General features: G+C 39.2%; 1 protein-coding gene across 1 annotated transcript; it reads left to right on the top strand.

Moving 5' to 3' along the window:
- The first annotated feature begins 1,138 nt into the window (after positions 1–1,138).
- Positions 1,139–22,963, top strand: frmd4bb (FERM domain containing 4Bb). Its single transcript, XM_053317319.1, has 23 exons — positions 1,139–1,273; positions 8,823–8,888; positions 10,356–10,450; positions 10,556–10,648; positions 11,030–11,114; positions 11,461–11,517; positions 11,603–11,625; positions 12,148–12,231; positions 12,358–12,423; positions 12,769–12,826; positions 12,914–13,000; positions 14,754–14,830; positions 15,226–15,364; positions 15,458–15,599; positions 15,806–15,939; positions 16,088–16,204; positions 16,960–17,188; positions 17,273–17,326; positions 17,456–17,603; positions 17,862–18,029; positions 18,261–19,045; positions 20,295–20,433; positions 22,047–22,963. The coding sequence occupies exons 2-23, from the start codon at positions 8,823–8,825 to the stop codon at positions 22,081–22,083; spliced, it is 2,883 nt and encodes a 960-aa protein (XP_053173294.1). The 5' UTR covers positions 1,139–1,273; the 3' UTR covers positions 22,084–22,963.
- Positions 22,964–23,412: the final 449 nt, after the last annotated feature.

Below are 23,412 nucleotides of genomic sequence, written 5' to 3'. Positions count from 1 at the left end.
ACCTACATCTCGCTCTACAGGTTAAGCTCCTTTGGATACACAGAAAGCAAACTTGGGTGTCTGTGTTCATCAGTGAACAATCTTTGCTCGCAGCTGGTGTTCATCATTCAACAGCGTTACCATTTCCTGTGTCTTGTCAGTTATCCCACACACTAACTACATCCTCTTCAGCAGTTACTTAGCTCCTGTTTACTGCCACAGGTCAATATGGGAAGGGGGAAAAAATCCTTTGTGCAAATACAGTACACCAAAGTAGGTTAAGACACACATTTAAAAAAAACAGTTAACCGGATTAACATTACTGGGAGTCTATTCACTGAATTAAAAGACAGAAAAGTGATGGTTAATAAAGGATAGTGTGCAATACTGCAAAGACAAAGATACGGACCTGCAAATTAATTGAGATTTGTTACTATTTTTATGTTTCACTGCCATTTTATTCTGTGTGTTCGTACATCACATGTTTGGTTTTTTATTATCTGTATGCAGTGAAGGTGTAAATATTTGTTTATGGATCCCCAGAAAGAGTAGTTGTTGCCAAGGCAACAACTAATGGGCATCTAAATGAGCAGTAAACTGATATGAGGATACAAAAAGGCCTGTATAATTTAATTATGGACACAATTTTCCTCTATATGCATGTTGTAAGAATATTGGAGATTATAGAAAAAACAATTTTGTGATAAAAATCACATTTGATCAGAGTAAAGAGGGAATAATAATTGTATTTAAGGTCTGTGATGAGACAATATGTAGCCTATATATAGGCCTAGTGTATATTAAACATAAATCATATAGATCTGTCTGTTTGCTCTCAACAGGGCACTTATAAAGCAGTTGAGAGGGAAGGGATGGATACAGCACACAAACACACACACACACACACACACACACACACACACACACACATACACACACACACACACACACAACCTCCAAGCTACCACACTTCATTATTATGGGGATCCAGTGTGAACCAGGCCGGCCGGCAGCTGCTGGGTGAGAGAGAGGGAGGGAGCGTCGACTCGAGGGAGGGAGGGGATGCGGGGCTTGTTCACATAATAGCCGGCGGGTGAAGGCGTGGTGAGTGGCTCAATACGAGGCGAGTGTGCGCTACAGCAGTACCGGAGGATGAACATGGACAGCGTCTGCACGGCATCTCCACTCCCTGGCAAAACCAACCGGGAAGAAAGCTGAACGGGGTGATCAGTATGCAGGGGAAACCCCATCTTATCAATACCTAAGCGGGATATAAAGCGTCAGGAGCGCAAAGGTAAGGCGATGCATGATGTGATGGAGCTGATTCATCCCGCCCTATAGAGAGCTCTGAGGAGACAAAGTAGACCGAGTCAGGCACGCATGTGATTCGGGGAGAGCATCAATGAAAATTACAACAGCATGGGTTTGGCTCTCAGCAGCTAGTAAAACAAGCAGGAGTGAGGTTTTATTTGGCACATCTGTCTAGTCATGGGGCTCAGGTGGAAACCACCCATGTACAGTACTCTACAGTAGCACATTCATTGTTCTCTCAGTGGCAACTGGCCCTGAGGTGGGCTGGTCTCATTATACAGGATACTGTGGGCAATACTGATTGTAGTGGATAAAGCAAATATAAAACGGTATTTTAGTGTGTTTAAGTTAAAAGATAAGTTAACTGGATTGGTTTAATTAAATAGAAGCAGGCTGTATAGCTAATGCATTGATTTAGCAAGTGTGACTTGATGAATATTAAAAATGCTGGATGAATCATCATTTTACCTTTTTGGAAGCATTCACCCTGCAGCACTGTGGATCCAAGGTATTATTTAACACCTGGAGATTTGTATGCTTTTTGTGCATGTTCAGTTTTCATATGTATGTGATTTATGTAGGAGTGACAGTGGTGAAAATTGGGGACTCAGGCCAAACATTTTTAATCAGGATTCACAAGGACATGTCTCCAGTACTTATGGTTTTAGTGGAAGCCTTGTTGTGAGCCTTCTTTTCACTGTATTGCTCTGGATCTCTATTTTCACTCTAGTAGAAAAAAAAGGATGAGCACAGGAAAGGTTGACACTGACCTATACTGATGTTATCTCAGAGTTGACGGAAGAAACACAAGTCTGTGTGTATTTAAAGACTTGGCATTGTAAACAGGAATTGTTGTCGTGATGGGTGCGTGTCTATGACACACGTGTCCAGCGTGAAACTTTGGTGCTCTTCCTATTTGTTTGAGAGGATGTCCTGTGTCGTTTATCACTGCAGTGGACTTTTTGATGGCCTTTGAACCCTTTGAAAGAGCAAAGGGTCACTTAAATCATGTGAAGCTCCTTAAAGGGACTGAGTCAGAACTCAGCACAAAATTCAATGTATTTTTTCATGACCTCCCTCACTTGTTTGTCAGTATGGGAGTCTAACAAGACAGAGATGCTCCTATATATCTCCTTGATGCTGCTGAGAGATGTCTCAGCGCTCAGTTGGCAACCATCCATTTAGGAATGAAAGCCTCCTGAGACTCTCTGAGAAATGTGCTAAAGACAGAGAGGAGAGATCTATTTTTGGATGGGCAAGTAATCTTGTATTCATACACTTAACATAGAGGGAATAGATCTGATGTAATCTGGTAAATACCTGCAGTACAACAGAGCAGCATCATTGGAGCGAAGCAGGTTAGGGTAGAACTTACAGTCTTACACATGTGCAGCTGTCCTTTAAATCATTACTGGATGGATCAATGATTCCAGTTTTAACATAACAGCTTAACATCCACAGTATGCATCCAGTTTAGGTGAAAATAATAAATATGACTTGATTACATTTTTGTCAATATTGCTATGACACAGTATTGAGGATTTCTCAGGGCTGCGGACACTCTGATGTAATTTGTTCATGTTCCACTTTCTCCACCCATTCACGTCCGCGCCTCAGTACCTCGTCCCTGGGCTCTGCAGAAAGTCACTGCAGCTCTTTGTCATGAAACTCTGCAGTTTGTGATATCAGGACTGTCAGTGGGGACAGCTGTAAATCCCTGAGAATGAGGGCAACTGGTGGCAAAGCTTTCAAAATGGCAATTGCTCACTGCCTACAGTCTGTATGTTCTGAATCAGGCCTGTTGTGCACATAAATTCAGCACTGAGATGCTGCATTTAGATAGTTCAGGGATTTAAAAGGAATCTGTAATACAAGGATGGTGAGTCATAATAACTCTTTAACAAACGTATCAGTTAATTTAAGAAATAATTAAAAACACTGCATATACCTTGGATCTAGTTGTTTCAACATTAACTTCTTCATAAGGATTCAGTTTGAATTCAAGCAGTTTCCCTCCACTATCAATATAGTCCGCAAGTCATTTTGTATTGTAGGTCCAGCTGTCCACCCATCCACCACTTTGGTATTAAGCAAGTCAACAAATAGAGGCCAGAATGCCAGTAAATGCAGCACAGATATTCATGATTTCTAAAGGTGTTGGTTTGGTGACCCTCTGACCTTTCCTCTTGCATCATCATCAGGTCAAATTATCCACTTTTACACTAGACTATGACTAAGGGGTGCACTGCTAAGACATTTACTGAGTAGCTTTCCATTTTGGAAACTCAGTTTTCAGTTGCACCATCCTCAAACCAAAGTGTATACTTTCTCACAACTAGTAATACTAATAAAATAAGCAGATAACAATGGATTGAAGGGCATAGTCATACTTCAAAGGGCTTTTAATATACCATGGCTTCTGTTGATGACATTTTGTTTAACTTAAGCTTTTTCCAAATGAATGTTGTATAATATGTCTCTTCAAGTGCCAACATCAGGACAAACAGTTGTAACCTCATACACTAGTAGACGGCTCTAGCAGTTATAGTCAGTATAGTGTTGAGTACTGTTGGGCACAAATGAACAATAAGCCTCTAGGGGTCCCTGTGCTGTTTAAATATTTAGTCTCCTTACTGTAAGACAAGACACAGTAAGAGATATAATAGATTCAAACATATGTAAATTTACCTCACGGGTTAATGTGATATAATTTAACATAACTGTTTTGATTAAACCTTAAATCAAATAAAGCATGCCAGCAGTGTGGCCCTAGGGATTGCAATGTTGGTCTGTTGGTTAGTCAACAATTTTGGTTCAGACTGAAATATCTCACCAACTATTCAGTACAGGCATTCATGGTCTGTAGAAGATGAATCTGAATGACTTTCACAATCCCTTGACTTTTTCTGTGGGCCACCATGAGGTTGACCCAGCCTCTGGACTTTGTATTTAGTGCTTATAAGCAAACATGTTAAACTAAGAGAGGGTGAACATCATATCTGCTTAATATCAGCATGTTAGCATTGTCTTTTGTTAGCATTCCAATGCCCTTAAAGCACTGCTGGTAGCATGGCTATAGATTCTTCTTCTTGTATTGTTTAAACTCAACTAATAATGAGTAATGTTTTATGCACAATAGCTAAAAAATCATGTTGCGATGTCTGTGCATAATTTCAACATTTTGAATTTCTCTGCAAGTACTGTAACTGGCGTCTGTGGTTTTCACAGGCACTGAGCAATGAGTTTAGTCATATTCTATCCAAACAGCATAAATGAAAAATATAACCACTAAACCGTTCTCTGATTATGTAGCTTTTCTTCATTTTAACACACAGTCACAATCACTCAAGGTCAGTTCTAACGAAAGCAGCTGAGCGTCTGTCACTTCAAGCAGTATGAGGATCTGGAGAAAACATGGTGATGGATACTTTAATGTAACCTAAAATGAATGATCTCAAATGTTCACGAGAATATGCGTTTTTATTTAGCTTTTCTACTGCTTACATTACCGCCCTACAGGGACTGATATGAGCTGACAACCGCTGTCACCATGGCTGCTAATAAAATGTTGCAGTTGCAGTTGTTAGTACAGCCACAAGAACATATATCTCACAATGTTGTCCTGCCCCTGTGGACATCCTTTTCAGGGTGGAAATAAGGACTTGTACTGCATGATGACATCATTCACATGAATCACTCGTCTGTGATGCAGACTGCCTTGTTGTATCAAGGAGGTACAAAATTAATAAATCTCCCAGGTTATAATTTTCAATAATATCCTGAGTCTCATTGTGTTCTTGAATTTCCCGGATATCAAAACAGGCAGACTGCTTCTCTAGGGGAGATGATGGTTGGCAAATACCTTTTGACTGCTGACAACATGAGTCATGATGAGATTTCAGATCAGGGATATAATCCTGGACTGTATCCTTCAGCCCACTACCTCTGCAAGTATGGCTTCTTGCTTTGTACTTAGTAGTAGTCTTCAGTGTTTTATTTAATGTTGGACTTTCTAATAGACATTAATTAAGTATCCTGTCAGTTCGATTACTTGGGCAAAGCCAAGACCTTGCCAGAAAAAGACCAAAGCAAATGACAAAATCACTTATTTCATCTCAAAAAATATATTTATTTTAAATCTAGGGTTGCAAATAACAATCATCTTTATTTGGCATTTAACTGACATAACTGATTCATTTGGTGTCGATTGACGAATTGTTGCAGCTCGGTTTGAATCAATCCATGAAATGTGCCGATCCCTGTGTCAGAGTCAGGTATCAAAGGTGTCAAAGGTCAGCTACATCTGCTACATTCAATTGTGTTATAACATCACAGAGGAACTGTAAAATCGCCTGTACCCAAACACAGAACTTTGTGTGTTTCCCTTAACCATTGCAGCGCCACTGGATGTCACGTCCTGTTAGGTAGTCTGTTTGAATTCACAGGAAAATTATATTTTGGTTTCTTGGTTCCTCTTCTCTTTGTCTTTCTGTATGAATCTAGATAACTAGATTATCTAGTGTTGGATTAATCTTTTGAAACTGGAACAAGCTTGCTAATTTGCAGAGAAATTTGGCACAAAATTTAAAGTTGTCTGTGAATATGTATTACACACTAATTTCCAGGTTGGTGCTATTTCAGTGGGTGTCTTCACAAGACCATGTAAGCACGGAGAGCAGACACCGACCTGTGTGTGATACCAGCCTACATCAATAATGCATGAAAACGGGAAACTGAGATAAGACAGGCTGCAGTCTGGACATGACATTTAACCAGTGTGACGTATTAAACACTACTGGCAGCCAGTTTACACAGGAGACAGAGAAGCTTGCTTATTGTATAACTTTCAGTCTTCATGGTGTTATTTTTCATTGTTGTGGTCAAAAAAGTATAAATTTGTCCTGCTCTGTAGTTGCTCATTAACAGACGGATTTGCACTTCTACATCTCTCTAGTTTATATATCATTCTAATGAACATCCTTAATATGTATTAATAGGTTTAGCACCATGTAGAAAAGAGGCCACATCTGCACCTTCTTCAAGTATCCATTGGGATATTTCACTGTAGCTCACATATAACGAGCTGTCTATATGCCAACCCCAGGCTCCAAAGGAGGGCCGAACCTGTACCCTGTGGGTTTGGCTCTACTTAATACTCCAAAAGCGCCTGTCCGGTCTCTGGAGACACAAATACAAAGACTGACAGTTCTTTCATCATTTCCCTCTGTGTGTTTTTTACATGAAGATTCGGTGCTTGTCTTAACCTCACAGGATCTAAGAATGGCCTTTTACTGAGGCTGAATAGGCTGAATAGGCTGTGTTTGCAGCGTTGTTTGCTCTAATGTGTGGAGCTACACAGGCCTGACGCATGCATCATGAGATATCAAATGAAGGTGCACATGGTAACCACCTGTTATTGTGTATTTGTAATTACTGTGTGCACCAGTTTCAAATCACAGCCTGCACCGATCTGGAGGTCACTTCTGTCTGAGCAGTGTTTAATAAAGAGTCTCTTCTCTGCATTGCCACTAAGAAACTGCAGGGTTAGTCGGGGTTGCTGGGTTGCACAGTCAGATATAAATAGCAGTTCTTGGAGTGATTATAGGTCTCGGATGATTAATGGTGTAGATTCCTAAAAATCATTGCTCCTCCTCCCACTCACGTCATTTATATTGCATGAGTAAGCGTCATCCCAGCTGAATTTGATTCTCGACTGCTTATCAAAACTCTCCAGTAGTGCATGCTTGGTTTAAGAGGCCATTTTCTCCACATGAACTTCTTCTGCACACAGAAAAATAATAATCCATGCACCATCTAGTGGTTAGACTGAAATAATGTCATGCTTATTGCAGAGACAAATTGTGTGACCCCTACAACAGTGCTGTCATAACTAAATCAAGCTCTAATCAATGTAATAAAACTGCACCACACTCTAAATTAATTGGATTTATTGAATGCAGACTTTTAATTTAGATCACGAAAGAAAATTTATGGCTGTTGTGATAAGAAATACACATTAGTCAGGGGGTGTAATTGACTAAGTGCTCGTTAAAACGATACAGATGGTGTCATTTAAAGCAGTACCCTCTATTCAAGACACAGGGGAGTTTGTTTAATCATTTATTAGTGCAGTATGTATAAAATATAAATGAGAAGTATAGTGTGTGGGATGTAAGGTATCTTTGTTTCTTAGTGGGAATCTTTCCTGCTTCCATAAATTAACTCAGTTCAAATGTACAAGAAAAGGAAGCAAGACAAACCTGATATTCATATTCAAACCTCATCTGCCACAGACGGAATAAGGGGTCAAATTTATGACTCAGACATGCTTAATCACTTTATATTAACTAATTGTGTTTCTTGCTCGACCCATATTACTTATTAAGAAGTGGTAAACCCTAAACTTTGGTCAGGTGTCTGGCCTAGCCTGTGCTCATTAAGTCAGCTGTGGATTTCTCACAATGTGGCCACTGTAAGCCTTCACTGCACAAAGCTAAAGGCTGCTCAGTCAATAACCTAGATGGAACAGGTTGCTGGTTAATCTTGATCGACTGTTGCTGCTCAGAGCTCACAATATATGGTCTGGATCCAAGAAGAAAGGATGATGTCTGATCAGGGATGTATCTGCACCTGCACTCTCCCCGGGCAGATTTACCAGGTATTCAGCAGCTGCTCCATTCACTCCAAGTGTTAGAAGTTTTGATCAGCCTCATTCTGTCACATGCGGAGGCTGTTTGGATCTACTTGGTGTGTGTTTTTTTTCAGTTTCTGGGCCGGTTTTTGTTGTACAACTGGTTAACCTCAATATGTCATTTCTTTTACTGGGTATTCAGTTTATCAAGTGTGCAGTGTTTTCAGTGTCTCTAGGTAGGTCAACCTGATTCTATCATAAGAGGCGCTGTTTGAAGGGCATTGAGGTGAAAGTGATTTTGCACAAGCAAACATGATTTCCTTGTTATCATGTGAGCATGAGTACCAGAGAAATGGATTTAATGGATGCAGAATCTGAAATGAGCTTGTGGTTTATGCTGCTATAAACAGTTGCAAGCTGGTTGGAACTTGATGCATAAATATTTTAAGTTACAGAGTGAAAAGTGGAGAAGATAGTTGTTTATTCAAATGCTGAGAAGTTTGATAGAGTAAAAGTGAAACGTGAATGATTAAAATTGGAAAAACCTCAAATCTCTCCTGTGGTTACCATGGCGACAAATCCTTGAGACAATGGTTTTATTGTTATTAACAGCGTCAGTGTTTCCTTGGAAAGGATCACTGTATTTACCACCGTGGCCTTTGCTCAGCATGGATAATGATAGTAATATTTGCTGTATGTTAACTGTGTAGAAACCTGAATCTTTATTTTGCGATTTCTAGATATTGTAGTGTTAAAAGACCTATCGTTCCTCATGTATAATGTAGTGTCATGGTGCTAAAAACATTACCAACTCACAAGACCCGATGTCATCCTCCCTTGTGATGATGAATATAAAATCTGTGTCACACGTCTTGAACTTCCTTTTTTCTTTCTCCTGCAGATGACTGAGGGCAGACTGTGTCAGGTGCAGCTGCTGGATGACAGGAAGCTAGAGCTGCTGGTTCAGGTATGAATGATCCTTTAGTGGCTATAATCCAGTTTATTTCATGATAACAAATAACTATCACCTAACTCGATAGTTCTCCACATCTCTACTGCATTTTAGCACCTTTCACCTCATTTGGGATAGAACTTAGTCTCATACATCTGCAGCTGTCCTTTTAATCATTAATGAATGATCCTTTAGTGGCTATAATCAATATTGTTTGTAACAGAGAGTTGCTCTACCTGCTCTACAAACCTTACAGCTCATTGCTTTGGTTTTCTGGCTCTGCAACTTGATTGTTTTAATTCACTCTCACAGTTTTCAAAGTGTCATTTTCAGCAGCTGTTCAGTGAAAAAGACACTCAACATGCTGCTGTCATACTGTCACTTATTTTGAGGAAGCACAGTTTCACAATCCATGAACAACTTATTAACACAATATTGCATTTAATAGCAATACTGAACATTAGTATTTTAGCCAAAAGGCTTTAATCTCAAGGGTTAGCTGGTTAGCTACCATGGAGTTGATTATTTAACATTAAGTAAAGAAAGCTCACACACATATAGCTACTGTCTGTATTCACACTGTTTAGTTCTTGACTCTTTGTAAAATATCTCCTTATATTCATTCTTTATTTTGGAAGGCCACATTTCAGTAGTACATAATTGTTTTGACAAACACAATAATTTAGCTAATATTAAAACTGCTGATGCCAAAGTCCCTTAAAATAGGAACATTTTGAAGCTCTAAGTAATTTCAAATTCATTCAAGTCATGCAGTTTTATGGGGAGAGTTGAGATTAGTTATTCATACTTTATCTGGAGAGCCAAATATTTCCATCAGTTAACAAAGACTAGAAACAGAGCTAAAAGAGAGTGGATATTGGACTTGGAATTCCTCAGGCGGACACGAACATGACCCCAAATGAATACTAGTATTGTTCCATATTTGCTGGATGTGTAAATGATAAGACATCTTGCTAACATCACCAAATCAAGTTAAAAGATGAAGATATGTCAGTGCTATTCCCCCAAGTGGCCAAAAAAATAATTGCAGGTTTAAAAATATTAATGTAAAAGAAATGTTTCGGTAATGACATAATGTGGCATGTTTTTGGTGGGAACATTTTTTCTCTATGGGATTGGGCATGAGCAGGAGGTTAGCTTAGTAAGTAGCAAGACCACCTTTCAGGAGAATGACCTGGGTTCAAGTCCCTGTTATTACGAGTATCTGCACTGTTGAAGTGTCCTTGAGCAGGCCACTAAATCCTCACTCCAGAGCTGCTCTTCTCTAGTTGACCTTTCAGTCTGACTTCTTGTGGGAAGGGAAGGAAACAGGAAAAAAGATATTTTCCAAAAGCATCTGCCATGTCACATTTATCAAGAAAATTATCTGAATTACTTCACCAGGGATGTTTACCTGATGTGTTGGGATGACAGTAGGTTTTCCCACCAAAGCTAATACTGAATCTAAATCTTCCTCCACAGCCTAAGCTGCTGTCATACGAACTTCTCGACTTGGTATCCTCCCATTTCAACCTCAAGGAGAAGGAATTCTTTGGACTTGCTTTTTTTGACGACAAGTATGTAAACTGTGCAAGCTTATTACTTTCAGATGAGTGAATATTTATGGTGCATACGTGTGAGTGTGCAGATGTGTGCAGCTTCAGTCTGTTTGCTTTTTGCAGTGGCCAGTGTAAGTGGTTGCAGATGGACCGCAGAGTTCTTGAACATGACTTTTCAAAGAAGCCCGGGACCATTGCCCTCAACTTCCTGGTCAGGTAATAATTCATCTCCTCATGCAAGACGCACGCTCTCCAGTAGAGAGCAGTCCTTTATTAGCATATGTATGATACCTTGTATGATACCTTAAACTCACATGTTGCAGCTGTTTAGAAAATTATAAGTGATAAAACATACTTATTCTGGTCATCTTGAATAAATATTCATGTGTCCAACTGATGGCTGAAAAACCTGTGACTGTCTTTTTGGTGGTTTACAGACTGTTGCACATTATCATAAACCATGTATGTCACTAGCACACCCAACACCTCATTCTGCTTAGGAAAGCACACTGATAATAACTATCAGCAGCCATAACTAAGTCACAAGTTCTCTCAGTTTAACCTTTAATTTATTGTTTGTGCTTTATTCCTCTATAGGTTTTATGTAGAAAACATAACACAGCTAAAGGACATCATAACGGTGGAGTTATTCTTCCTGAATGCAAAATCTGCTGTCTACAATGTAAGTGTTTTAGCTGTTGTCTTTCCGAAGTTTGAACTAATGAAAAATGATCCCTCATTGTTTCTCAACTGCTCCCCGATGATTCACTGTCTCTAGACCCTTGCAGCACCTCAGCTAAGCAGACAGTGGCTGCGGGGCACAGTTTTCTCTCTCTGCTGGCTGGAATGCAAAGCAGAGAGTCTTCAAAAGTAGAAAAACACAAGGGTTCATTTTGAGAAAAAGCAGAGGTTATTATAGGGCAACACAGAGAAGATTCTATGTTTGGATCTTGCAAGCTTTCAGCACATGGATTGCATTTTCTGCACGCTACTTATCTTTCATTCTCGTCGTCTATTATGTTTCTCAGGGGATTATAGAAGTGGAAAGTGAGAACTTCTTCAAATTAGCAGCAAAAGCTTTGCAGGTAAGTGCTTATTAATAACCCCATATACATACATTAATTAGTGCAAGGCGTGTAATCTAATAACATGTTTGTTTTTTATCATCAGGAGGCTAAAGGAGACTACACAAGGTAAGAGTATTAACCAGCTGTGTAGGAGTATTTAACAGCAGCAGGACAACTTAATAGTGCACTTTTAGCAAATACATTCAATAGGTCACTTGTTTCTCCAGAGTGCAGACAACAAAAATCAATAGCAGTGTTATGTGAGGCTCGCCACAGAGGCCTGAGAAGCTCACACCAGTCAACTAATGAATCTCACAGCACTGATAGAAACCAAGTAGAGACTTTATATTACATCTGTTCAACAGAGCTGCCTTTTGATGCTGTACATGTAGTGTTCAGGAGGAACGAAGTGGGTCATTTCCTCTCCTTTTTTTCTGGGATTCAAGTGTTTACATTCTACAATTAAAACACAACACATGGTGGACATTTCATAAGCTGTTTCCAGTGTCTTTTTAGACTCAATATATTTAAATTTGACGGCTGGAGGGCAAATTATGTTAGTATTTCCCAACCAGAATTTTGTTCTTGACATATTTGCATATCATGTCTCAAGATTGTCATCACACCTAATTTTCTTTTCTGTTTCAGTGATGAAACTACTCGAGCTGACTTGAAGAAACTACCGACTCTTCCCACCAAACTACTCAAGGAACACCCATCCCTTGCATACTGGTATGCTCATTGGAAATGCTTATTTGAAATCAGCAATACATATACCCCATACATGATCTGCATGATCTGATAATACACAGCTGTTTGAAAAGTGAAAAGGTGTCTTTTTTTAATGTGACATTGCAGTGAGGATCGAGTAATTGAATATTATAAACAGCTGAAAGGAGTCTCCCGAGGACAGGCCATTGTGCAGTGAGTATTGGAATTAAAATAGAATAAAACATGGATTTACTGAAATTAGATAAACACTTGTAATTGAACAGTTAATGTTACTGAGCTTTGAGTTCATTAATCTTTCTCTCACCTCCATTAGCCCTCCACTCCCTCCCTCGCTTTCTCTTTCTGGCACTCCTTTTCTCATCATCTGATAGAAATCAATAGCTCCTCTTCTGTTGCAGTCCAGTGAATCACACTGATTCACCGGATCAGATTCCTCTGATCAAATTCCCAGTTATATCTTTTCACATTTTTAAGGTAAACCACATGCAGATGTAGAAAAGCAGCTGATGGTTTTAATAAAAATTGTTTTCGTTCTAGGTATTTGACGTTAGTGGAATCATTGCCCACGTATGGCGTACATTATTATGAAGTTAAGGTAGGTCTTCTGCTGTGATTAATATGAAATATCAGCTGTTTAATCTGAAAATATAATCAACCATCAAGCTGTGTTCTTGCCTTACAGGACAAACAAGGAATCCCGTGGTGGCTTGGAATCAGCTATAAGGGCATCGGCCAATATGATTTGCAGGACAAATTAAAACCTCGAAAGGTAAATATTTCAGTTGTCCAGCTGCACAGTCTCTAAAATGGCTGCTGCTGTTTCACTGCTTCACTAATCTGACTGTGGACATGACAGCACAGGGCATGGGGAAGGATTGCTGCTGTTGCACATAGCGTGGTGATTCACCACCTCTAATTCATGCATCATCTATTTCACTGCAACAAAGGCTGGGCTACAGCTGCAGCAGACGAGGCCAGACTTGAAAATTTGAATCAAATTGTCAGTCTAGAAAGCTGAAGTCACTGTGGTAAAATCACTCTCATAAATAGGAGCAGTTGGCTTTGAGAATCATACTCACACTTTGAACCTGCTTTTCTTGTTTCATTTGTATTGTTTTAGCTTGTGAGTCGATAGGAGAAACACCCATGTGAGTGATCTGTAAGCTATGTTGTACAGTTTGACTTTTGCATGTGCAGCTGGGTGAAGATATACAATGCTGTGTTAAAAAAAGAGGTAGGAAGTTGAGAACAGTTCTTATTTACTGGCATCATTTTCCTGTTAAAGCCTTGTAACCAGCATGACATGGTGCAATCCAACTTTATCTGCTGACTTCCAACATTGTGCAAGCGGCCAGCTGTGCGTGAAGCAGCGGTGTGCTTTATAGAAGAGGAGAGGGAGTGAGCTGGTGATGTCAAAGGGAAAAGGGGGCCGGATTTGGAGCGTTATCATTCTATGTTCTGAGAATACCTGAGGAGACAAGTCAAGAGCTGACAGGAGACGGAACAAAGTATGTGTTTGTGTTGACAGCAAAGCCAGGGAGGATTTTATAACTTCAAAAACAGGACTTGTGAACATCTTTTGTACTGGTAAGACTGAATGCTACACTTCTCCTTTTGGAAGGAATACGGCAATACCTTATATATTTCCTTATATTTCTTAAATAACATTTACCAATACATATGTTAATTTAAATATTTATTTTATTGTATTGGTTTATTTGTCAGGGACATTACATATCAATAAACATTATGTAAATATGTTAGAATTAGCCCAAAGTGTAGTTTTCATCCGTTGTCCCGGGCCAGGTGTGAGTTGGCGGCATAAAATCAAGAAACAAATTTAAAACAGTTTGTAAGACATGACATGATTGTTGAAGCAATCCTCAAGTTTTGAATTGTAAAGCCCTAATGATTTTAACTGTCCATACTTATTACTGAATATTTACCATGTATCACACTGTGATGCAAAATATTCCCCAAAGCTGCCACATGTAATATAATTTTCTGTGCGCTGTCTGTTTAAGTTTGTGTCTCATTCAGATCTTGTCCAGACATTCAGTGACTCAGACCCCTATAGACTGTTTATATCAGGGTCTTGTCATTGAGCACCTGGGTGAAATGCGAATGGCTGTGATGAGCCATGGAAAACTGTGTACCACAATGAGTCTTAATGTCCCCTTGTGGCATTCATTCCCTCTCTAACACCTGCATTATTACAGACTTGGCATGCTAGGCAGCCCAGACTATAATGACAGTTCATGTTACAGTCTGCCTTTTTTTAAATGACTGTGGTTGAAACAGGCTAGCCTAAACATCTGCGCTGTTAATTTTTTCTGGTAATAGTTTATTTACTATCAGTCATGATGGTCGCGGTTACAGTCTTCTTAGAAATTGAACAAAAGGCTGAAAGTGTTTACAGTGTCTCTACAGTTGCTCATCTTAACACAATACAGGTTGTGAATTACAGAGTAAAGAATCTATTTCCCTAATCAGTTAATGTTATTTCTCCATTTTACCTCCAGCTTTATCAGTGGAAGCAGCTTGAAAACTTGTACTTCCGAGAGAAAAAATTTGCTGTAGAAGTTAATGATCCACACAGGTGAGCAGTGGGAGACATTCTTCGTTCAAGGCACATTTTGTAATTCATAAACTGGATATGTGTGGAAGTCATTATAATTACAGGGTTGAATCTAACAATTATTTTTATTATCAGTTATACATTAATCAATTAGTTGTTTGGTCTATAAAATGCCAGAAAATGGTGAAAAATGTTGATTTCTGTTCTACAAAGTTTATTTTCTACAAATGTCTCATTCTGTGCTTACCAAAAGTCTACAACTTGAAGATATTTAGTTTACTTTTATTAAATATGACTTGAAATAACAAATAGTTCTAATTGATTAGTTTTTTTGAAAGGTGTCCCATCTATAGCTTTAATTTGAAATGTGTTATTTTGTGAATTGTAACTCAGCCTTTGATTGTCACTTGCAACAGGAGAGCTGTAACCAAGCGCACCTTTGGGCAGACTGGTTTACTCATCCACACGTGGTATGCCAGCCATTCTTTGATCAAAACCATTTGGGTCATGGCTATAAGCCAGCACCAGTTCTACTTGGACAGAAAGCAAAGCAAAGTAAGTGTCAGTTATCGGTCACTATGTGTTTCTTTTATTACATAGTTATTCATCCACTGATCTTTGTTCCCTTTCTCTTTTTCATTCTTTTAGGCCAAAGTAGGAACAGCAAGAAGTCTGGAGGAAATTGCCATGGATCTCACTGAGCACGGAGGGGCAAAAATAAACAGACTTGGAGACACAGGCCTGAAGAATAACTTTATAACGGCCAGCAATGGGAGCCTTGTGTCTACAGGTTATTAACAATTATTTCAGTTCTTAAAACAAAAATCATTATTTCAGATCATGTAGGTGTAAGTTCCTGTGACAAAACTCTGAGTTACGAACACTGAGCTGTTTTTGAATTAAACCGCAAAGGACGCATGCTGCTCTAGCTTTACTAATGTCTGTATGGAAAATTTGGGACATAAAACTAAAATCGTCAGAAAATTGTTTTCACAGGTTCTGCAGACTCTGAAATGAGTGAAGAACAGAAGAAAGAGAAACTCTCTGAGCTGAGAAAAAAAGAGCAAGAGATCCAAGATATTTTGACCAAGAAAACAAAAGAACTGAAGAAGATTTGCCTGAGAGAGGCGGTGAGAGTTGGTTTTGTTTGTAGTGTTGCTATATTTTGCTAGGCTCTATTTTTTAACTCCTTTAATTAAAATGTGTTGCTGTGTGGTGACTGGACTAATGGTTTCTGCTGTTCATTTAAGTATCAGTGGGGTGTTTTTGTGTTTTCAGGAGCTCACTGGCAAGCTGCCAAAAGAGTATCCCCTCTCTTCAGGTGAAAGACCGCCACAGGTCAGGCGGCGAGTTGGCACTGCTTTCAAGTTAGATGACCTTTTCCCCTACAATGAGGTCTGTATTTAACTGTTTTACTTTAATCAAATGATTACAACTCTTTCCTTGTTTCCTTGTTTTGTGTTTAATACTGTTTTTCTGCACCATGTACTTTAAAGTTAATAGATTTAACTTTTAAAGGAGAAGTCTGTTGGTATTTAGTTTAATTCTATTGGTAATAAATGCCACTAAAATATCAATACCAGCAATGAATTCGTCTTGCATGTATTTCTTGCATTGCTGAGTCATTTTTGCTGTAAAATGATTAAAAAACACATTATTCAGCCACACAGGTGACATACTCCTTCCTTATAATAAATATGAACACTGAGTCCATCCCACATACATCGGCCCAGTGTAGCACATGTTCGCCCTAAATCTATATACATCTATATTTACTCCTCTTTGAGTAACATTTGCTAAAAACTACAGCACCTGTTCAGACTTTTATATACTTTTAACCCTTTTAAAGATTTAAATCTTTTATGGGAACAAATGGGTTTGGGACTGAGAGCCACAGACAGCCACAGTTGGGGAAGTCAGAAAGTACTGAAAGAGAGACTGTTGGTTTTGATCTTTTTGTGGCATTTGTCTACAATAATAAAAATAGATTATCAGCAGTTCTATCCTTTATATATCTATATATCCAGCTTCTAATTTGCAGGACATTTGTTTAAGAAAAATATCAATAAAATCCATCTGACATGAAAACTTAATCAGATCTATTCTGTAACAACAGTCATTGTTATCTCTGCTGCTTGTGATTTGTACAGGATCCCTTCCTTAGAAACTTGGAAAGCAGATTTGCCCTGCAGCAAAAGATTGTGGAGGCGGCGAAGAAGCTGGCAAACGAGTCAGAACTGTGTAAGACAGTCAAAAAGAAGAGGAGGAGAAACTGTTTGGATGCCATGCACAAACTCCAGCAGATAGAGGATGAGATGAATCAGTACAGAATCAAGAAGGGAAAAAAGCCAACCCAGCGAGCCTCAGTGATCATTGCAGGTATGGTGCAAGTTGACGTGTGTTACTGCATTAGTCATTCAGCTGTACTCACAGCTAACATGGCGTTATTCCCTCCTTCATTAGATGAACTTGTCCGCTCAGACTGCAGCTCCCTGTCTAGTCTCCCACTGGACGATGGTGAGTCAGACAGCAAATGTTCTGGTGAACTTTGACCCCCAATAACATGGATGTCTCTTTCTTATTATGACTGTTTTTCAAAAAAGCAAGTGTCAGTATTTTTTCCCGTTGGTTTGTGTTTGCATTCAGATGACTCAGACAGTGTCAGTCAGAGGCCACGGTCGCGGTCAGTCCAAGGTTCCCCTCAGCTCAGTCCGATGCTGTCACTGGGGCCAGAATATGATGTGGAAAGACAAGGATCTCCGAGGGAAAATCACCGCAACAAAAACCACAGCAGGTAGGGGAACAGATATCCTGAGCAGATCTATTTGTTGTTTCCATGAAGTCTAGTGTGAAGTGGTAAACTTGTTCCACAACTCTTGATTTTACTGAAAAGCTGAACTGTTGGATTTTTTTTTTTTTTTACAATGAAGCAATGATATCATGTTTTGGCAGGGCTTGTGATATTTGCTGTGTCATGTTTGCACCTTCATTCCTTTCCTCACATTTCATTCCTGTTTTTTTTCCATCCTCTCCTTTTACCACACCCTTTTAGATTAGCATTTGAAGGCCAGGAGGCTTCCCACTACTACCAGAATCCAAGAGAAGTCTCCTCCACCCACACTAGCCCCTATAAAACCCTTCCCAGACCTCCTAGAGATCCACGCAGCATGCCTCCCACCCCAGTTATGACCCGCAATGCCTACAGCAGCAGCCAGCTCAGGTGTGATTATGGTTCCCCAACACTCCCAACCCAATGTCTGTCCTTCTCCTCAACAATAACTTTACTACAACCTTATCCCTACTCCCTACTTCCCAACTCCCAACCTCAACCCAAATCTCTCATACACTCCCCTAACCTTTATTTTAACTAATAAAACCAGAAATATTATCCATCATCATTCATTTTGTCATTAGATATGTTTAAACAATTCAAGTTGTGTTGCTTCTCCAGGTCCGAAGGGTCTCCTCATTGCTTCAGGCATCGCAGTGGAAGTCTCGAGTCGCAGCCCCAGCTAAGAAAAGACACAGACTCAGAGAAGCCAGTGTTTATCTTGTCACCAGCCCACCGCAGCAACAGCACAGAGGTGTTAGAGGATTGCTCCTCCTACACTAGTCAGTCCAGTCTGGACTACTGCGGGGCAGCCAACTCCCACTACAGTACACTGGACTCCCGAACCTCAACCATGCATCGTCTCCACAGGAAAGTGGAAGTGTATGGAAATACTGGGAGCATGCCCAACTTGGTCCAGCACCATTCTGGTTGTAGTTACACATGTGAGACCTCAGCACACTATGCACCCAGTGCCTACTACGTCTCCGGCTACCCCTGTCCGGACATGGAGCCTTACGCTAATGGTGCCTATGTGTATGAGAATGAGGTAGAAGGCCACTACAACGTCAACCCCTCCTATCAAATTAATGGGTACCACGGACATGACAGGTTCAGGCATTACAGCAGTGACCGAGCTGATGGTCTTTCCCAGAATCCCTACGCAACAGTGAGGCCTCCAAGGAGTAGGGAGGGACCCAGAAATGAGCTGCTGGCCAAGAACATGCAGAAGGCCATGGTGGCAGAGCATCTGAGAGGCTGGTATCATCGAAACCGAGGCCACAAGGAGGGGGGCAGGGGGATGTTGGCTGGATATGACTTTGACAGCGGCTCCCAGCTCAGTTTGGGCTACCAGACCATGCCAGCGGCTTTCAGCCACTCCAGCCGAACCACTTCCTTCTCATCAGGTAAGATTATTTCTTGAGGCCGTTTTCAAGTCAAGTCAAATATTGGTGTGGAAGAGAAAATGATTTCATAAAATCAATTTTTGTCTCCAACTAAATTATAGTTAGATATATATAGATATCAGATTTCTGTCGGCGGTTTATTCCATATTAGATATCTGCCAGCTGTATGGTTATCTCCCACTGCTATCTAAGCATCCTGCAAATGATTTTATTTCCATATCCAATCCATACATTTTATTGTTATTTGTTGTTATTGTATATTTATGATTTTCTCCCTAATTATGAATTCCTCCAACATGCTTTAAAGAACTGCTAATGTACCCAAGACAGTTTTATTTATGTGGGTTTCAGTGGAGGATTTTTACATGTTGTGGCCAAAGCTTTTCTAGGCCGCCAAGAAAAGAAGTCTGGGAGGAAATTAGCCCCAGTTTGTATATTACTATTACATCTGAGATGTGGCAGTGAGATCTTTAAATGTATAAGAAACATTTGCTCTCCCTGCCTTTTTGAAACTTGCATTAAGATGCATTAATGTTTTTATTAATGTTTTTTTTTGTTATTGTTGCTTTGATCCTCAAAGACCATCAAGATTAAAAACTGGGTCTGGTGTACAGTGAAAAAGATTTTTAACCTGTCTCCCAAGTTGCAAATAGCCAGGCAACTGATAATGATATATGAATATATATAAACATCAATGAATATATAAATAGAGTAACATAAATATAGACCAGAATAACTGATAATAAAACATTTCAATTTTGGTTGTACAAATTGAGCAAGGAAATCTGGCTTCCATTAATATTAAAGGAGAGAATTAAATTGATTCACTTGGTAAAGGGGTTACACTATGTTATGTAAAGTAATCATAATATATCAGAGGCACCAGCTGGTCCTAGTAATTAATTAAAATGGTATTAAAAAGTATAATTCAATTTTAAGATATTGGACCAATACACTATTTTATAACAATTAAACAATTAAACAACAATTACTCTCAATTAAAGTTGACAATTAAACTCCTTTGCAAGTTTAGCCTATATTGTAACATAAAAAATGAATAATACATAGAAACGTTCCCATGTAAGCTGCTAGCAACACTACTGTAATCACATGTTGCCATAATTTGTGAAAGATAATTGTTTGTTCTGCAATAGTGACGTTTAACTGGATTTAGTGGTGTTTCCAAAAACAGCAATTACCACAGTTACACACCAACATTGCAGTGTTTTTTTGCATTTCTTCTTTGCAGTGTCCTCAGTGGAGAGCGCAGGGAACTGGCGCAACCAGCTGGCAGTCGGCCTGACAGAGTACGATTCACCTGACACACCTCCGTACGCTCATCCGGGAGCGCCTGCTTCTCCATACAACCACAGTCCCTCACACAGCAGGCAAGTGTTGCCCAACAAATTAACTAATTAATGAAACAAATTTCATTATTAGTAGGGTTTCATATAAAATGCTGGTTGCCAGAATCTTAAGAATACATTAACCTGCTTAATGTCTACCTGTTGATGCTCAGTGGCAGATAATGATACCAGTGCCTCTACTGTTTCACTCAATGCATGCTTTTAGCAGCTTAAAAACTGTCTGGCATTTGGAAAAATACCCTTATCCGCTTCTGCCTTGATCGATACCACTCTAAAAATCTGTGTATGTAGCTAAAGCCGGCAGCCGGATATCTTAAGTTAGCACAAAGACTGAAAATAGATGCTGGAAGAAGGATACAGTGTTTACCTTCAGACACTCAGGGTAGCTGTTTGCCCCGGTTTTCAGTGTTTGTGCTAAGCTAACCAACTACTGGCTGTTGCATCATATTGAATTGACAGATAAGGTTTCAATATTCTCATTTAACTCTCAACAAGGAAGTGAATTTCCCAAAATGTCAATCAGTTCCTTTGTTCTGTGTGTTGCTTTGTCCCTGAATGACTTTAGATCTAGTCATTGCATTCTCCTTGAGTGACCTGACCCTATTTATCTCATGAAAATGTATTCATGAGAATTTCTTTCTTTCTTCCTTTCTTGACTTATGATTAATACTCATGTGTGCAGATTTTCTCCAGAAAACAAGGTTTCGGGGTCTGACACAATGCCTAAAAAATCTGAGTCAGTAGAAGTGGTTGGTGCTGAGGCCAATAGTACAGATGAGCCATCAGACAACCATTCTAGCACTTAAGGGTGAGACCACTACAGCAGGCTGCTCTGTGTCGTGTTGCCACACATCTCCATTCTTCCATTGTCATCAGTGTGTCACTTCGTTATGGCCCATTTAATCGACTCATCCACATTTTTGTAGTGTATTTTGTGGTGTTTTTTTTTTTCTTCAGCATTGTTCCTGTATTTGCTCAAAAATGTTTCACTCATTATCTTGATGATCCTGAACACAAAGGACATACTTTATAGTGTTAATCTCATGATTACAAAGTAATAAGACTAAGAGTTTGTGTCCTTGCTTGCGGCTCTGTGAGGCACTCAGATGCGGCAGTGCGTTGATGCTAACATCAGCATGCTAATATGCTCACAATGACAATGCAAACCAAAGTTACTACAGTTCATTCTGTGGGAAATATGTCTGCACCAATCCATCCAGTAATTATTGAGATATTTCAGTTAGGACTTAAGTGGTTGACCTACCTACTAAGGGTGTTGGTAGACTACAATAACAAATGATCATCCAGAATGACCAGAATGACGACTCTATCTACCCACACTAATCACACCATGAGGGGAAATGAACAGACTAAACAATACAGGTTTAAAAAAACTGCCATAGAGACACAATATTAACATGGATAAGAAGAGGGAAGTTTCCTTTTACTGCATGAAGCCTCAATCATGTTGTATGCCCTCTAAAAGTAAGGTGTACCACATGTAAGGTCTCTACAGTTCATTGCATTTCCATTTCCATTCCTCAGTTTTATCACAAGGTTCAGTCATGTGTCCCTTTGTTCTAAAACAATTGAACTACAATGGATTTGACTTATTCTTGTCACTTCTTGTGCAGATTTCACCTGGATGGAAGCTACATGAGCATCCGCTGAAGAGGACCAAACCAAACGTTGGCACAAATAAAGCCATGGCCAGCAGCACATGAAGGAGAGGAAGTTGGAAAATGGGCTGTACACAAACTTTTTGCTGCCATAACTCAATCTTGGGAGATGTTTTGTCCAGAAGGTTTTGGCAGCAGTCTAGGTGTATGCTGTCCACATGTTAAAGTAACCTCTGAACACAGTGATGACACTCTTGAATGACTTTCCCATGTGCCTTGGATTGGATGGATTGGATGAAATTGTACAGGCTGGAAGAAATGTGTCAAAAAATTATGAGACGTTGCACAACCACACTGACTTCAAACCTTATTGTGTATTAAAGATGAAAAAAGAGGCAACATTTGTTTTTACTGAATCCGACTTCATGTATTTTAGCAGGAACTATCTACTGCCTTATACAAAACAGTAGATTAGAGTAAAAATGATTTTCACCACTTTCATCTCATTAAAAGTATGATAAAAATGGTCTTAAATATGACATGGAAATTGAAAACAAAGTTTGAAAATATTCACAAATGTGACCTGATATGACCATTCATTAGAGCAGACTGTGTATTAGATGAATTTCCATTTCTTCCTTTCTTTAAACATTGAATCAGAATGTATTATGTCAATATTGTTTATAGAGCCATTTGTCTTTGTTGGTGCCGTATTGTGTTTTAAAATGCATGTTAATATCGATTTTTGATAAGAACTTCAGTCCTTTTATATCAACAGAAGACCACTGCCGTAAAAAAAAAAAACATATTCATGTCTCGTTGTTTGTTTCCTCACATATTTGTACAGTCAGTGTGTAGTTATACGTATGTTGTTAGATGTTGTCATAAAATATTTTCCACCGGGAACAAGGATGTGAATAAATACATGTGTGACACTAGGTGGCTGCCGTCACTTTCTTTCAAAAGGCTTGAGTGTTGGAAAATGACTGGTTCAGGTTCTGTCCTTGACAGAGCCTTAAAGGAATAGTTTGATATTTTGGGAATTATGCATATTTACTTTCTTGCCAAGAGTTAGATGAGAAGATCGATATCACTCTCATACGTGTGTGTTAAATATAAGCCAGCAGCTGGTTTGCTTAGCTTAGCATAAAGACTGGAAAAAGGGGCAAGTGATACATCAGCAATTCTTAACCTCACTAATCAGCCAATTTGCCAAAATACTGAACCACTACTGTAAGATTTGATTGATTTTTTATTTATTATAGAAGTGTGTTATTTTTGAGGCTGTGAGTGAAAAGATATCTCGCAAGTATCAAATTATGCTTTGAGTTATGATCTAAAAAAAAATCCAGAGAGAATAAATATCATCTCTCCAACTGTG

The sequence above is a fragment of the Scomber japonicus genome, chromosome 4 (assembly GCF_027409825.1).
Source record: "Scomber japonicus isolate fScoJap1 chromosome 4, fScoJap1.pri, whole genome shotgun sequence".
NCBI lineage: Eukaryota > Metazoa > Chordata > Actinopteri > Scombriformes > Scombridae > Scomber > Scomber japonicus.
The sequence above is the reverse complement of the archived record's forward strand: the minus strand, read 5'-3'. Positions and strand labels throughout refer to the sequence as shown.